The sequence below is a fragment of the Apteryx rowi genome, unplaced genomic scaffold (genome assembly GCF_003343035.1).
Source record: "Apteryx rowi isolate R43461 unplaced genomic scaffold, aptRow1 scaffold_64, whole genome shotgun sequence".
NCBI classification, from domain to species: domain Eukaryota; kingdom Metazoa; phylum Chordata; class Aves; order Apterygiformes; family Apterygidae; genus Apteryx; species Apteryx rowi.
The window spans coordinates 872,283-888,697 of record NW_020450916.1 but is presented as its reverse complement, the minus strand read 5'-3'; the positions used below and the strand labels follow the sequence as shown (position 1 = coordinate 888,697).

General features: G+C 39.0%; 2 protein-coding genes across 11 annotated transcripts in view; one reads left to right on the top strand and one right to left on the bottom strand.

Moving 5' to 3' along the window:
* The window catches only part of FBXO11 (F-box protein 11), a 61,146-nt gene extending 59,743 nt beyond the window's left edge, over positions 1-1,403 (top strand). For all 7 annotated transcript variants that reach the window (XM_026084451.1, XM_026084450.1, XM_026084453.1 and 4 more), the window contains one exon: positions 68-1,403. In XM_026084451.1, coding sequence (XP_025940236.1) covers positions 68-197 — 130 coding nt within the window. In that variant the 3' untranslated portion in view covers positions 198-1,403. The remainder of the gene's footprint in view (positions 1-67) is intronic.
* Positions 1,370-16,336, bottom strand: MSH6 (mutS homolog 6). Of its 4 annotated transcripts, none has more exons than XM_026084445.1 (10): positions 16,232-16,336; positions 14,973-15,175; positions 13,399-13,580; positions 9,301-11,848; positions 7,619-7,884; positions 6,890-7,007; positions 3,243-3,332; positions 2,467-2,621; positions 2,068-2,267; positions 1,370-1,539 (listed from the first exon to the last, which is right to left on the bottom strand). In XM_026084445.1, the coding sequence occupies exons 1-10, from the start codon at positions 16,330-16,332 to the stop codon at positions 1,458-1,460; spliced, it is 3,945 nt and encodes a 1,314-aa protein (XP_025940230.1). In that variant the 5' UTR covers positions 16,333-16,336; the 3' UTR covers positions 1,370-1,457. The 4 variants fall into 4 exon arrangements, with proteins under 4 accessions (XP_025940230.1, XP_025940231.1, XP_025940232.1 ...); XM_026084446.1 differs by having other exon boundaries at positions 1,458-1,539; positions 9,301-11,845; XM_026084447.1 differs by lacking the exon at positions 16,232-16,336 and adding an exon at positions 16,009-16,193 and having other exon boundaries at positions 1,458-1,539.
* Positions 16,337-16,415: the final 79 nt, after the last annotated feature.

Below are 16,415 nucleotides of genomic sequence, written 5' to 3'. Positions count from 1 at the left end.
AAATGCGTATGTCGGGCAATTTAAAGCAATTTAAGCAAGGGAACTAAAGTGCTCTCTTTTTTTGTAGGTTTTTCTGTGACTGTGGTGCTGGAACACTGTCTAATCCCTGTACACTTGCTGGAGAGCCTACACATGATACAGATACACTATATGACTCTGCTCCACCTATAGAATCTAATACATTGCAGCACAACTGAATTCCTTTCAGAAAGAAAGTCCTGCCATTCTAATATCATAACTGTTAAAACTTTTTTTTTGGAGGAAGTTATACTTGCCCATTTCTGCAGAAAGAGACTGTATTAAAGTGGATATGTGAGGTGTTGACACTATGGAGCTCAACCTACCAAAAAAGAAAGTGGCAATATGTTGACTCAGGATAACAGAACTGGGCGTTTTAGCATTACTGTGTAAACAAAGACTTTGAAGGGACAGAAGTGAAGAAAAATAAGCTGCAATTTTGTACAGATACCAACTTCTGAAAGCTGGTGTTTTTACAAGTAGCATTGAAACGCAGTCCAATTTGCAGTAGTACTATTCTGTAGACAAGCAGCATTCTTTGTTGCTGCCTTTATGGACATGGGTACCAATTGCTTTTGTAACATGGTAAAAAAAATGTGAGCTAGCACTTCTGCATTTCTTTTGATTTTTTAACATTTATTCAGATTGAGAAATATGATTTTAATGCTTTAATCTCATGTAGTTTGTTTCTAATTTCAAGCAAAAAAATCTTATTGTACTTGAATGTGTCCTGTTTTGTTAGCACACCTAGACTTGCTGTAACTGTACTCATGTCCCAGTATGTACGTTCTTTCTATGAAAGAGAAAACACTAATCTTAAATTATATCCAGCAATTTTTCTGGTGTCCTCTGAAGTTAGAATAATCTCCTTCCCTGCCCCAGCAATAGTCTGTACTCAAACCACCCTAACAAAAAAAGCGAGTGTTTTAATGAGACTTCCTAGACTATAATGCACTATAAAACAAAGTACCCATGTAACTAAGTTTTGTGAATGAAATTTTACTATGTTTTAAAGTACACAGTAGAAAGTCTCCTCAAAACAGTCTTGTATTTTACTCTGTTCATAGTTTTTTTTGAACAGTCTGGACATTACTTACATAACCTGCTGGAAATCACAGCAATTTCCTGCTCTAATGAAGCTGAGACAAGTATATATACAGCCCTATACAGTTTCATAGCTTTTTTTCCATTTATGTGTATTGGTGACAGTGGGTAATCAACAGCCTGAAAGTGTATGCATGTACCATAACATCTAGACTTAATATATTGTGGAGTACTCAATAACCATTATGTAGAGGGTAGGTAAGAATTAAAAGGGTTTAATTTCCTAGGAAAGACAATGGAAAAATGGTCATTTTTAAAAAATAAAGTTTATTAGATCATAATGTTGTCTCATACCACGTTTTTGAGAAACCGCCACTACAAATACATTATTGTTTTTAAAGATGACTGATCATAGTGGTAAGTTTCTGAATAGCATTTGTATCACTTGTTGCATCATCCACCACCAAGCAGAGATACCTATGGAGAATAATGAATTCATTTTACCAAACACGGACACAAAGGGGCCTACTGGAAACTTTACAAGTATACATGCCATTTTCTATGTATGTTAAAGAAGGCTGCTGTTGGCCTTTAGTGCTTGATGCAAAGGCAGCCAAATCCTGTTCCAGTACTGTGACCCGCAGTGTTGTGTAGCAGCAGGCAGCAAGGGCTTAATCATGCATCCCTTGGATTTAGCTCAGCTCAAATCCAGTCCAGCACCTATGCAAGTTACACTCTCTCCTTAGCCCTGGAGACTAGGGCAAGGACCCAGGCTTAAAATACATTACTCATCTCATCTGCCATCTCCTAGTCAGTCTGACTTTATTCCCTACTTACCTCCCTCAGTGCCTGTGAGGGACACTTGATATTCACAACAGTAGCTTCTACCCTCCCTCCCTCCCTAAATGAGACTTGGCTCCTAAGCACAAGCCCCTGCCCATATTTTAAAATGGCTGCATACTAAATTGTCTGTAACTAAATGAAAAAAGAAAATCAAAGCCTTACCTAAATATTCTCAGTGAAATTGTTGTTTTTTCAAACTCTTTTGCTTTTCTGTGCCCCTTCTGAACAACCTCCTCTGGAATATTAGCAAGTCTTGCTGCATTGAAGCCATAGCTTTTTGGACATACTCCTTCAATGAATTTGTACAGGAATGTAATAGTTTCCTGGCTTGGATCTTCACTCTCATTTTCAACCATACATGCCTAGAAAGAGCAAGTTACCACAAGTTAGTATATGTTAGACTATAGAATGCATGAAACATCACACCTTTTCTCAAGACATCTTTGTGACTATAAGCAGAAGATTGGAGAAAACATGCACATCATGAGATCTGCTAGCTCTGAGGGGGAAAACAAACATTACCTTGGTGCTCTCAATGCATGTATTGCATCTTATACATACCATGTGACCAAGCCGCACAGCAGCACTGTGTGAATAATCCTCTACTAGTGAATGGTAGTGTGTAGAAAACAAAGTTCGACACTTGATTTTCTCTGCAAGTTCTTTAACAACTGCACTTGCTATAGCTGTTCCATCAAAAGTAGCTGTGCCTCTACCTGGAGGAGAAATTTGAAAAGCTTTAGCATACTCAAGAACAGAAGTGGTACCAAAGTAAATTCAATCCATCTTTTACTTATTGCTGAAGAGACCCTCCCCAAGTGTAAAAGATTAATAAACACAAGCAAAGATGCTTTTCTGAAGACAACTGCCAAATACAATTCATTGTTTCAAATGTATCAATTCATTCTGTTTGTTAGTCTTCCACACAGCAAGGCAGAAGAAAAACAGCAATGATGAATAAGAGCCACCAGCATCTGTGTAAAGTGACTATTTGTCCCACAACAATCATGATCTCTTCCACACCACATAAAAGAAACATTTCTGCTCTCTTGAGGCTTGCTGCTGGTTTTGTCAAGGTCTGCTGCAAGTAATCATGCAAAGGACATTGTGGGGAAACTGAGCTAGAAATAGGCTAATAATGATTGCAGGGGGTGTGCTGTATTGGTTCTGGGACACTTAAGAAAAACATGTTTTAGGAAGACAATTACATTGGTATCAACTAGTTAGCAGCATTACGCTAAAACCACTTCAGTCATAGGTTAGACAGTCATAACAGCCCTACAGCTAGTCTTTAATCTTAGATTCACTTTCAGTCTATTACAAAACAGACTAATTACCTAGTTCATCCACAAGAACAAGGGAATGCTCTGTCGCATGCTGGAGTATGCTGGAAGTCTCGCTCAACTCAACAAAGAAGGTACTTTCACCTTAAAGACAAAAAAACATGAAGTATTCAAAATTCTCTGAAAACACAACTAAAACCCTATTTAATCTGCACTGGAGTTGGCATGAAAAAGGTGGGGTTCTATTTGCCAGAAAAAGCATATTCTGGTTCCTAAGGAATACAGACACAAGTACAGATGACTAAATAAAAGCAGACAAGTATAGCACTAGTTAGATGTACCAGCTGGACAAAAAGAGAAGGGGCACAAAGGAAACAAGGTGGAGGAGAATCTTTTGCCTCTTCACAGTCTTACATGCAGGCCAAAGGTGCACATGACTTTTCTATGTGAAAAAGCAAGCAGAAACCCTTAAAGTGACTAAGAAACTAGCCTTACTGGTTTGGTTTTTGATGTCACCAATTAAGTCACTTGTTCAAATAGGTAAAAGGCTATACTCAAACATACCTTTCTGGAGTGAAGTCTACAAAAATGACACCTCTGCTAAAAACTGAACAACTGACAGAAGTTCCAGCAACCCGGACAAGACTCAATGTTAGGCTTGAAATTCYTTTTAGCAGATTGGAAGCAGAAGTAGACACAAATATTTAGACCCTTGCACACTATAAATCCAAGGGTATGAAGTCCAGATTTACCTTTGTAGGGTTTAAATGAAATAATCCCATTCAACAGCATGTCAAAGATGACAAGCGTTTACTGCCAGTACTCATTTGGTTAAAATTTTAACTATAACCCACACTGCTGTGCTACAACATAAATTTCTCACATGCATTATTAAATGGTGCCTAGCAAACTTGATTTTCTGTATCTGCAGAGAGCAAAACCCACTGATTTATTTAACAAAAGTTCAGGGGGTTAGTATATTTTTAACCACTCATTTTGTGGGGGAGGGGAAAAATAATCCTTAATTTATTTACTTTAGAAATAAAAAAAATCCTAAAATTACACAGGCAATTTTAAAATTCTATTACTTAAAAGTTACTTCATAGAAGTCCTATTGACATCCATTATTAAATGATGCCACAAAACAACTTACATTGTGCTTTCATTTCTACTCAGACTGTGGAAACTGGTGTGTTAAAACCAAGACTTCAAAGCTAGCTTTTTTGTGCAGTGTTTATTTAACTTCATGGGGAAAATATTACGATGCTTCTACACATACATGGAAGACAGGAGAACAGCTCATAGTCAATAGAAGAAAATGTAAAATGCTACATTTTTCTAGACCACATCTATTACTAAAAATGCATTTTTGTTTCCTACCATAAGCACTCTTCTATTTTCAAGATTTCTTGTCCTACTGAAATTAAACAAAAATGGAAAATAGCTGGGCAAAAAAGCCTTAATAAATTCTCTAACTGCAAAAAAAAAAAAAGCATTTATTTTAGAGGAGCACAAAATTTTGCTTCATTTTTTTAATTAGTAAGTGCAACAGAATATGACTGAGGAACATTATTTGTTCAACCCTCAAGAAGAAACATAAGAAACTGTATACAGTCATGGACTTGCAGCATTTAATCTTGTAATGTTGAGGCTTTTTAGCCCTCCCCCCCCATTTCTGAATAGCAAGTTACAGAAAGAAAATCAGTAATTTATTGTCTATTAACTACATGCTTTCTGTAGCCCAGACTTGGAAAGAGGCAATCTCTCTGTTTAAATGAAAAAAGTCTTAGGTGGGCTGAACTCATCTTTCCCAGCTGGTTTTATTTTGTATGGGTTCACCACTACTGTGCTAAGTTCCACTTAGTTCCTTAGATTGCCTTTTGATTCTAAAGGAGTAGCAGACAAGGTTGTATTACTGAAAGTGCTAAAAATTCTTTAGACTTATACCCAGGAAGACTTTGGGATCAAAAAGGATATAAAATACAAACTTGCCACAATATAAACGTGAAGAAATAAGTCAGTGGAGCCCAGCAAGACCCAGCGTAGCTAGAACTCCATACTGTCACAACACATAGGAAAGTGTTCTTCCTAAAGTGCTGTGAATTTTAAGTTGAAGAAGCCTGCCCCACTTCTCAAAAAGGGTCTGACCTTCTTTTATCTAGCTCTGTTACTTCCTTCCTCTAATCCCAAGAAAATTCTGATCAACATTTTCTCTTGGAGAGGGAGGAATAAGCACATTTTCCCCTTCGCAGCAGACCTTAGAATCCACTGGAATCGATGTGGTTCTCAACACCTTTGCTGCCACGTGTAACCTGTGTGGAGCCTGTATCCTGCGCGGGCAGCCCATTACAGAACTCCCATTTGACCGATTCCTACTAGATGGAGAATACAGATTAAAAGTCTATCAGCAGGAACTACAGTAACAATCTGTAAAGTGTCAAGAAGTATGAGATCTTCTTTCATAGAAGAAATATGCCATGTTCTGCCTTTCTCTCTGTGGAAAGCATCATCCATCCAGGATCTTTGTGAGACTGAGAGTAAATGTACTTAAGGTTCATACTGAAACAAGTCCACCACTCAAGCAACTCCATACTAGTTAAGAACCTAAAATCAGTTCAAGAAAAACAAATGCATCTCCRCATAACAAGTAGGTACTCTAGAGTGAAAGTTCAATGGAGCAGGTTTTGAGAAGTATCTGCATCAGCTCTGCTGGAAGGCTAGATCTTTTTTCCACTTCTTCCTTGTAGCCTACCGGCACAAAGAGATTCTAACATTATCTCAATGATAGTCATTTAAAGATTAAAATATCTCATAGAGGAAGGAAAGCAAACTCCTATTGGAATATGCAGCCACTGCTATTTTCTACTGAAAGCATTTCTTTCCATATACTTCATGTGCAACAACTTCAATACACTAACTCCTTTCATATTCACTGACCCACATTATTCCACATGAAGATCACAGAAAATTTGTCCCCTCCTTAAATGAGTTATGATACAACTTTTATTACCACAAAAATACTCATTTCTTCTAGCCCCATGACATACTGCATACCACCAAAAGCATCCTTTCCCGTTCCAGTTGTTGTATCACCTTCCACTTCTATCATCCCCTCTGTGGAAGAAATGAAATGTTCCAAGAAGTGACGGCTACTTCTTCCAAGAGAGGCCTGCCTTTCTCTTCATCTGAAGAAACTAGACTTCGGACATAAGGAAAGCATTCTGATTGAAACAAAGGACAATCCGTCCTTGACAGAAGGTAGAAAAACATCTCCTCTAAAACAGATACCTGAACATCACTTTTCTATTCCAGAACATTTTGAATAAGATGTCCATGTAAGCAGAACAGTAACCAACTGTACAACATCCAAGAAGATACTGCTCAGATTTGTATCTGGTTGTAAAGCAGGCTTTAATATTACAGTCACTAAAAACTGATCCTAAGTGTCCATCAAAAATAATGGAGGACAAGCATATTAAACAGATAAGCCAAACTACAGCCCTGCTTCTGCTCTACAATTCACAACCCTCAATTCTCCAGTAGGAGACAGAAGAATTAGCTGCCCAGCTCTCAATAAAAATACAAGACTATCCCTTTGCAATTTGCCACTCAAAGCACAAAGGAAGCATACAAAATGCACAGAGAGAACTCACTCGGTTGGTTGTAAAAGCAGTTCCAACAGCTGGATTTCAGAAACTCACCTGACATAATTCTGTCTGAGGCACCCAGTCTTGTAAATACCCTGTCGATAGGTGTAAGCCTGCAGACTTCAGCAGGTACATAACATCCCAATTGAGCCATTATAACCAAGAGACCAGCCTGAAAAACAAACATTAAAACATTTAAATTTTTATTATGTGCTTGAAGTTTCAGTTCCACACAGAGAACAGGGGAATTAAACTATATTTCCCCTAAACAAAGGCTAGAATACATAAAACTTCCTACTGTTTTAACAGCTCCAAGCTACAGCATCATAATCTCAAGTAGGATTAAACTACTCTGAAAACCTTCAAAACACAAGTTATCACAGCAAGTATTGTTTATAAAGCAATGTCTTCCATGTAGCCCCTAACCTTTTCATCTTGTTCAACCTGCAAAAGCATCTTTTGTGAGCTGAGCCCAAATCACAGATAAGACCACTCAAGAAAGATAAAAGCTACTCTATCACTTTTTCCAACCATCTCTCATAAGAGTAATAAAAACTTATTCCTCACTAAATTAAGTGCAAATAGGAAATCTACTATCTAAACCTAAAGGGCATTTTCTACCAGATTTTTTCTTTACAGTATAATTGCCATACTGTTGCTGCATACCCTGAAGGCCACTGGTGGGTTCTCCTTTGAAGTTACAAACAGTTTAGTCATTTAATTCCCTTACATGTTATACTCAGGTACTCTAGAGTATGTCATCTTAGGTAGATAGTCAATCACCTGTCTCATGAGCGTAGATTTGCCACCCATGTTTGGGCCAGTTACTAACACACAGGAAGCTTCAATACTGCTATCTTCATCTTTGCAGCCTATCATGATGTCGTTAGGAATAAAATCATCTCCAAAAAAAGTTTTTGTAATACATGGATGGCGTGAACTTTTAAGTTCCAGGAATGGAGGAGTACTATCCACAGGCAGTAGAATTACAGGTCGGCACAGAGGTCCATCACCATCTTGACTGTAGTTAGCAAGGGACATCAAGACATCTACAAAAATTAAAGGAAATTCCAGGTAAGTCATGCTTTACTTTTCTTTGTTCATTCACTGGTCTGCATTTACTCATTGATAACATTTTTGGGAACACAATTTTTCATTTTCCTGTGAAATGCAATACCCTAGAAGTACACCAGACAGCCCAAGTAAGAGCTGAAGATATTCAAAACTTCTTTCCTCATTTCTTCAAGATTTCTACTGATGTCAAATTAAAAATAATCCCCTCTAGTTTTTAGTTTAGAAGTCTTCAACATCTGCATCATTTCAGTTAGAAAGCTAATACTCATTTTTATACACTTGTATAAATGCTATTTTTCCTGTGCTGGTTTTTGATTTGGTGACTAAATGATGAGGAAATCTGCTTCCTTGACAGCGAATTACTTTGTTAAGAACCATAATACTGGCGGAAAGTTGCCAGAATAAGTTTGTATAAGTAGTAAAAAATTCTGTTGTCTTAGCAGAAATCCCACTCAATTAGCACAGCTCAGAGGTTCTAAAAACTGGTTACAAGTAGCACGTACCTACAAAACAAGACTGCTTAGACCATTTTAATGATTTTAAGCATTGCAGTTGCTACGGTTGTGAAACAGGCCTGAAACCTCAATCTCCCTTGACTTTAATTACTTGCCCTGACACTGAGGTATAGCTACTCTGATTTCTTTCCAACTCTCCCAACCCACTCAGAGAACTGGCTCCCAGAGTATGCTCGCTGACTGTCTGCCCTCCCTTTTCTGCTACAGTTCTTTCACTTTCCCCAGCAAAGGCAAAGGCATCCCACAGTGCCTCATGCTAACAGAAAATTCACAGTACAATAGAAAGCGTACATCAGTTTGGAAAATATGTAAAGGGTATACAGCAGACTGTTCTTCCCCAGAAACTTAAGGAAGACTTGGGGAAGTAAACCTATTACACTGCCTTCTTCAAGGTAATGAAGATGACCACTATTTCTATTTTTAAAGGCTGCTGAGAAAACAGCATGCTCAAAGGGAAAGGAGAATGACTAGCTGGTTAGATTTTTCTACCCCCATCTGCATCACAGTCTTCATTTAATGAGAAGCTACTGAGCTATAAACAAGAATCCTAGATGCAGCGAGAGACCAACCACATGACACTGAACTGTGAGAAACATTCAACTGGTCACACACACAGCCACAATCTCACAACAGGAATGAAAAAAGAGCTTGCAAATGTCACGATGCAGCACTCCATCTGTTATAGCCTGTTTCCATTCTGACAGTAAATGGCAGAACTGTTAAATTTCAACAGTAGCACTATTATCACATCCAGAGGTTTTAAACTACAAATTAAAAGCTCACCATGAGCCTCTTCTGCTTGTCCTGAGCAGATTTCACCATTTACTGTGTAAGAGTATTTTTACTAGAGGTCAAAGCTAAAAGAAAACCCCTTACCTAACACAGCAATGCATTCAACTGCTGTCTGCCAGTCTTTGCTATTTTTATCGAAGTTGTAAAACAAACGCCTCATACAGTCTTTTAGTGCTGCATCTCTCCGCTCTTCAGCGTTAACCATCGCAGCCAGCATCTTCTCAATCTCCTTGGTCCAGTAACGTTTATATCCCTTCCTGGTTGACTTCAATTCATATTCCTCAGGCAAATTACGTGATATTGCACTTTCTGGTATTTCTATTTGGTATCGATTTTTGCCTGCCCCCCAGTACAGCATGGATTTGAATCCAAGCAGTTTGCGTTGTTTATCTAGGTACTCATGAAGATCTTTCTCTACAGCTTTAATATCCTGTAGTGCTTTATCATAATCGGGGTCAAAGCCTGTCTTTGGAGTAATCACTCCTGTCTTTCGAGCCTGGTTATGATCAAAAGCAGTATCCCACCTTTTAAGTTCTGCATTTAAGTCCGGAAAGCGGCCCTCTGGATTTCTGGCTTTGCGGGTGACTAGCTGCTTAAGTACTTTAGATTTGAAGTCACTGGCAATTTCTTCCATGACATCTACAATTTCATTCATTACTTTAAAACCCTCCAGTGCAGATAAAAAATCAGCAATTTTTTTTTTGCTATACTTGATTTCTTCATAAAAGATGGCCCTGCTGTCAGGATGGTTCTGACTTTTAAGTGGTGATCCAATGCTGTGAATTTTGCTGAGTAGTCTTTCAAGGTCAGGAAGTTTCTTCAGGTGCTCACTAACTTCAGACATTTTATCAGGCACTGCCAGAAGGTCTTCAACAGCATCTAAACGATCATTGATGGATTTAGGATTACAGAGAGGAGCACAGAGCCATTGTTTCAGGAGCCGCTTTCCAAATGGCGTACAACAAGAGTCAATCCTTTCCAACAAAGTACCTTCTGTGGTTCCATTAGTTCCATTCTGCAGGACTTCCAAGTTCATTAGGGTGACTCCATCCAGCACCATCCGTTGGTCAGTTTTGGCAAAGAAACTACTTGAACTTGTAGTTTTAGCAATATCAATATCCACAGGGATATACTCCTCAAAGTTTCCCAATGATAACAGCTCCTGATCAATCAAACATCTTTTGAGATAGAAGATACATCCCCCAAGAGCTGACAGAGCTAATTCACTATTTTCACCAGGAGTTAATCCCAGTGAATCACTCTCTGAAGTCATAAATTTGATTACAGAGGGCAGAGAACATCCGTTATCAGAGTTCTGTTTCTCCTTGAAATATTCTTCTTCAAGAAGAACTTTTAGTGTTTTAGATGCATTCCAGAACTGGGAACCAGAGCTCAACCCTTCCTGAATGCAAGAAACAAGCGAGCCTTTCAGGATCTTCTGCGTGTCCACAGAGAGGTTGCCTTTCTCAAACAGTACCTGCACAGGAGTGTAATGCGCCACTAAAGTTCGAAACCTCGAACAGTGCCGGTCATCTGAGAACTGGCCTACATAAAACTTCCCTACTGATGTGTCAACAAAACAAACCCCATATACACGATGTCCAGAGGAGTCTTCTTTTTCTTTAATGCACAGAAGGTATTTGTTATGGTTCTCAGATGGATCACAATCCAGAACACTGTAAGTCTGAGTCCCTTTAGTAATGATTCTACATATTTCTCGGCGTACAACCTTGTCAAATTTTGTTGGGTGAGCCATTGATTTACAGCGTGCTTCCATCATTTCAGGGGTTTCTGTTTGCTCAACACGGGCTACCTTGTAGCCCTTCTGTACTAGAACATCCGAAAATCTGCCAAATGCAGTTTCTGGAAAACCTGAATGGGCCCAAGTGCCTTTCATGAATATCAGGCCCAACTCATTTACAGCAGTGACTGCATCCATATGATACAACTCATAGAATTTTCCAACTTTGTAAAAAATCACAGCATCAAAGTTTTGACTTTTCAGCTGCCACCACCTCCGTATTCCTGGTGTACACTTGTTAAGATAGTCCTCAGGTACATAAAGAGTACATGGGTCATAATCAGGATCATCCTGTCGTCTCCTGCGTGCATCTTTCCTTTTCCCTTCCTGCAGCCAGTCAAGCTTTTCATGTTCCCACACTGCAAAGCCACCAATTCCTCCACTGCAAGCATTTGCTTGAGATTCAAAATTTTCAGGTGCTGCAAAAGATGTTAGCTTAGACTTAGCTTCTAAAGAAACCACTGCTGCTCTTTTAGGTGTTTCAGAACGTTCATTTCCTAAGCTATTCCTTTTAGCAGGCTTGCTTGTGTCTCTTCTCTTTCGTTTAGAAGGGACTTTAATGGGGCTTTCTGCAATGCTCTCTGCGTCCGTCTCTGTGCCGGTAGATTCATTTTCATCTACCCCACTACTAGCTTCCTCACTGCTTGCTGCTTCTTTCACATCAGGCTTGAACTCTACATCAGAACCTTCATGATCACTGTCAGAATCCAACACTCTTCTTCTTTTGGCTTTTACAGCACTTCTCCCTCTATTCGCTACTCGCTTATTGGTCTTCACACCCTCCTCACTATTGCAGTCATCACTGTCGCCTGATGCACTTTCACTCATCTGCTAGAAAATAAATTATTTAACATATTAAAAATTCTGGCTACAAGATAAAAGTAAAATATCACAGTTGCAAAAAGAAGTCTGAAAATTCAGTATAATGCAGTAACTATGATACTTAAAGCAAGAGACAGGAGAGTCACAGCCAACTCAATTTATCTTTACAAAATTTAGGTTTTTTTTGAATAGTCAATTGCTACCTGCCAGTGGTGTAATTACTGTTCTTTATATTCTTTACTGCATCATTCATAACTTGCATAAGTGATGCTGATGAAAAAAAACATTCAAGAAGGTATATGCTATACGAAATTCAGCACAAATGAGAAATGTTTCCATAAGCCAACTCTGTATTATAAACCTTTTCCTACTGCCCTTTGTCAGAAATGTGACTGGTCATGGCAACTTTTCAGTACTAGCGTAAGAGGGTTTTGGCAGTGTTCCTTATTTTTCTGAGGTAACTACCTATTCCACCTACAAACAGAACAGCAAAGACTACTAACTTACAGTTACCCTCAAGAAGATCATGCTTGTCTAGTAGAAAGAAAGGAAACTGCATTATTAGTATTTTTGACTTGTGATTTTAAGAACTCCAGCGCCTTTGCTGGAAAAGTGAAGGAGTGAAGGGAGTAAGAAGTGCCAGTGTCCACTGCACTGTTGCTGCCAATTTATGATGCTTGGAGTGACAGCTGGCCCTGGTGGCAATGTCATGCTGGAGAAAGAACAGGTGGGTTACGCTGACAAAAGAGGTAGGGCAAATCACTATCCCACCAGCAGTTTTCTCATACCACTCCCTTTCAAAGTAGTTTATTCCAATGCATGTGGTGGTACTGAGATACTAATTGAATCATTCACAATATTGATAAAAGATCACCTTTTAGTTACCCAACAGAAGGAAGAAACAGTATAAGAATTTGTATTTAGTGCTACTCCACAAGGTGAGACCAGCCTTCAAAATCCAATCTAATGCCTTAAAACAAGCCCTCAAAACGAGCCCTCAAAAAGTTAGGAATTTCTACATTATTAGAAACAAAAACCTCAGAGTGAAGCTAGGGGAACTTGGAATATGAACAGTAGATAGAGAAGACAGAGATACACCAGTAAAAAAAGCACTTCATGAGCAAGAAACTGGGTCAACTGGGCTACTGGTGAGTGATCAGTTAAGAGGGATAATACACTTTAGAGAAGTTAAGTAACTGCTCCAGGTGACCCTGCTTGAGCAGGGGGGTTGGACTAGATGATCTCCAGAGGTCCCTTCCAACCTCAACCATTCTGTGATTCTCTGAAGCCAGTCTTTATCAAAGGAAACAGGCACTGGAGGTATGAAGAGGTACTGGACTTCACCTTTCCTACTAAAAAAGATGAGACACCAGTATACTACCTGACAACACAGAGGTAGCACAGAAAAGACCAGAGGATACATGCATGTATGAGTTTATTAAAGAGCAGATGGGCAGTGTTTACTATGCCAGAGAATATTCCATGCTTAGCTTCAAGAGACAACTTGTATGCTCTTGCACTATTTCTGAAAATGACAGTAAGAAAGAAAAACAATTTACCTCCATTTCCTCCTCCTCCTCCTCCTCCTCCTCCGTGTCTGAAGGTTCACTGCATACTGCAAGCTCAAGTCGCTTAGTTTTATCTTTACTCATTGCATCATCCGCTAGCACCATTGCTCTTTTAATTTCAGGCTTTGTACTGTAAAACGTACCTCCCTTCAGTGCCTCCCCATCTGATGAACCTGTAAAATCGCAAATAATTCATCAGAAACTGAAGTTAGCCTAACATTTAGCCAGTCCTTTAGTTAGCATTCATCCATTTTGTATAAAAGGATTTTTTTAATCTTTATTTAAAAGCAAAGAATTATTTTAAATACTTTTGCTCTGTTTTGCATTAATCACATCTTGTAGATAGACCAACATTTCTTAAATAGCTCCAACATTTCTTATTTTTCTGTGATTTTCTTTTGGTAAACAGCTCTATTCTCCTTACCTGTATTTGCTTCTGGGTGTAAACTGTAAACTGCTAAAAATATATTTGATTCTTATAAAAAACCTTCAGGGAGGATATATAGAATCTATGGACAAACTCACATTAAATTATGCTAATGCTTATGGCACTAACATTGTCATTTTAATTTAAAAGTAACTATGGCTTTAGGGAGCAATACACTTAGGTTTAATAAACAAAAAACACCCTTTCCCCCACCCTCCCCCCAAAAAAGGATGAGACTGTGATCACATTAGAGGGAATCCTGACTCTTAAAAGGGAAGAAAGAGTTTAAATCCAAAATTGTCTCACTAAGTTGACACACAAATCCTACAGCCTACCAAAAATACTGTATTATACCCAAAGTGTACGTTTGGCAAACAGAAAGACACACACCAATGATTCACATATTTCAGCAACAGTAGAATTATAAAACAAGGGAAAAACAGATTATAATTGTTACTACAGTGAGATTATTATGCAAAATATTGTTTTAATTCTTGATTTTACTTAATTTTAAGTTAGTTAGACAAGTCATCTCTCCAACATGGCAAACACCAACTCTGGTCTGTAACTACTAGTACTACCCTAACACTCTCAAATCATACATTTTACTAACAAAACTGTACTTCAGCCACTCAAAAGTAGTAACACCACAGTAGAATTAATTTCAGTTACCTAACCAACATCCTGTGCCTAATCTTTTGATTCTGAACAAACTGCAATTCCCAAATACCTTCTTAAAAGCTGGGCTTGACATTCTTAATATTTTCGGGATTTCAGGACTAAAACCTGAGATACTGGATTATCATTTTAGATCTTCTTTATATACAGGAGAGAAAAAAGGGGGAAAAAAACTTTAAAAAATAAGCAAGTTTTAACTTTGCGTTCTAATCTAACAAACAACAGAGGGCTTGGTGTTTTATGTTCAAAGAACCGTATAACCATGAACACACCTGTAACCTGTACACCTGTAACTTGTTTTCTCCAACTTACAAAGTACAAAACACGCCATCTAGCTCAGTACTAACTCTGGWTCTGCTGCTCATTTGCTATGGAGAATACTATATCCTACATTCCTTACCCATGCTTCCAAAACAAGTGGCATATTTTCTTTTCTAAATATTTTATTTAGATCTCTTACCTTTGTATGGCTTCAGGTATTTAATACTGACCCAGCCCCTTGTGGGACTGTCATCAAAAAACTGTACATGAATACGAGCAGATTTCCCTTTTCCTCTGACTATTGTTCCTTCAGTTGGGTGGTTGTATATGAGACATGGCCACCAAGGGTAACCTTCCATCTTGGCCCAAACTAAGTCACCAGGTGAAAAATCACAGGAGACACTGCAAAAACAATACATGTATCATTTAAGTAGCATTTAACATTTTAAATAGCCTCCTCAGTCTACCAGTCTTCTCATAAATTTAACTGCATGCTGCTTCTGAGCAGCTTGCCCACAGAAGGTCTTGAATGCTCTTAAGTGGTGTGGCCTGAATTACACAGTCTTTTCCTAGAACCATCAAGACTTCTTTTCAAACTGCTTTTCTGGTTTGCTCCCCCAAGTTCTGCTGGACCCCTATAATGACAGAGGTTTATACTCCATATATAACCAAACTCTTACTGGATTTCTTAGGAAGGGGAGAGAGTAACTGAGTCTAACCAGATATTAACTAAAAGAAAAAGATAGCAGACCATGTATTATGAGTGTCCAGCCTCCGTAACTAAGACAAGCTTTCCCGAAGGGACTGGAACCTAAAGGAAACAGCAAGGCTTTCAAAAAAAAAAAAACAACAACAAACCTTAACCTACCAACCCCTCCCCCCAAAACAACAGCAAAAACTCCAACATAAACGGTCTCTAATGAAAAGCAGATGATGGAGCTTTTGGTTGCTCTCTCCTCTTCTTTTRCAAGATATCAATACAGCAAATGCCATAATCCAGTGCTGATAAATGCAGATTTTCTTACAGATCGTACCCAACAAGCAGCAACATTTAGTTAGTTGAGAATCTGAAGATTTTACCACTGATTCTACAAACCAGAGAAGAAATTCGCACGCAACCAAAAAAATGGATTTCAAAACAGCAAAAACTAAAACAAACAAAAAGTTATTCCCTCTCTCTGAAAATGGCAGCTTTACCACAGCAGAAGCGCTATCTAACCCCCCCACCTCCAAACCTCCGCTCAGCGACAGGGCTGCTGGCTGCCATCTGCATCGACCGCTCTTTGCGTTAAGGAGTTGCACACTTGAACTCAAGCAAGGCGAAAAAGAAGGTTACGCACATTTCCCGGCGATTTACTAACAAACACCTTCCTTTGAACCGGAAAAATTACTGTCGGCAGCAACATCGAAACAGCCACAAACTAGAGCATCCCATAAAACGAAAACAAACAGGCAGACCTCCCGAAGACGGGCCCCTCTCCCGCCGCCGCCGCGGCGGGAGGAAAGCAGGGGCACCGGCACCGCCATGTCCCCCGCGGCCCTTCAGCTGCCACCGGCATTAACGGCCGCGCCGCTCCCCCCTCCCCCCCCCGCCCCGCGCGCCGTAACTTTAGGGAAGAAGTTGCACAAAAGTGCTAGAAGC

Coding starts and splice junctions, on each gene's coding strand:
- MSH6 (XM_026084445.1), bottom strand. CDS start 16,332: ATGCCGGTGGCAGCTGAAGGGCCGCGGGGGACATGGCGGTGCCGGTGC. Junction 7,885..9,300: donor TGAATGCATTGCTGTGTTAG/GTAAGGGGTTTT, acceptor TAATTTTTGTAG/ATGTCTTGATGTCCCTTGCT. Junction 2,268..2,466: donor CTGTGCGGCTTGGTCACATG/GTATGTATAAGA, acceptor TGCTCTTTCTAG/GCATGTATGGTTGAAAATGA.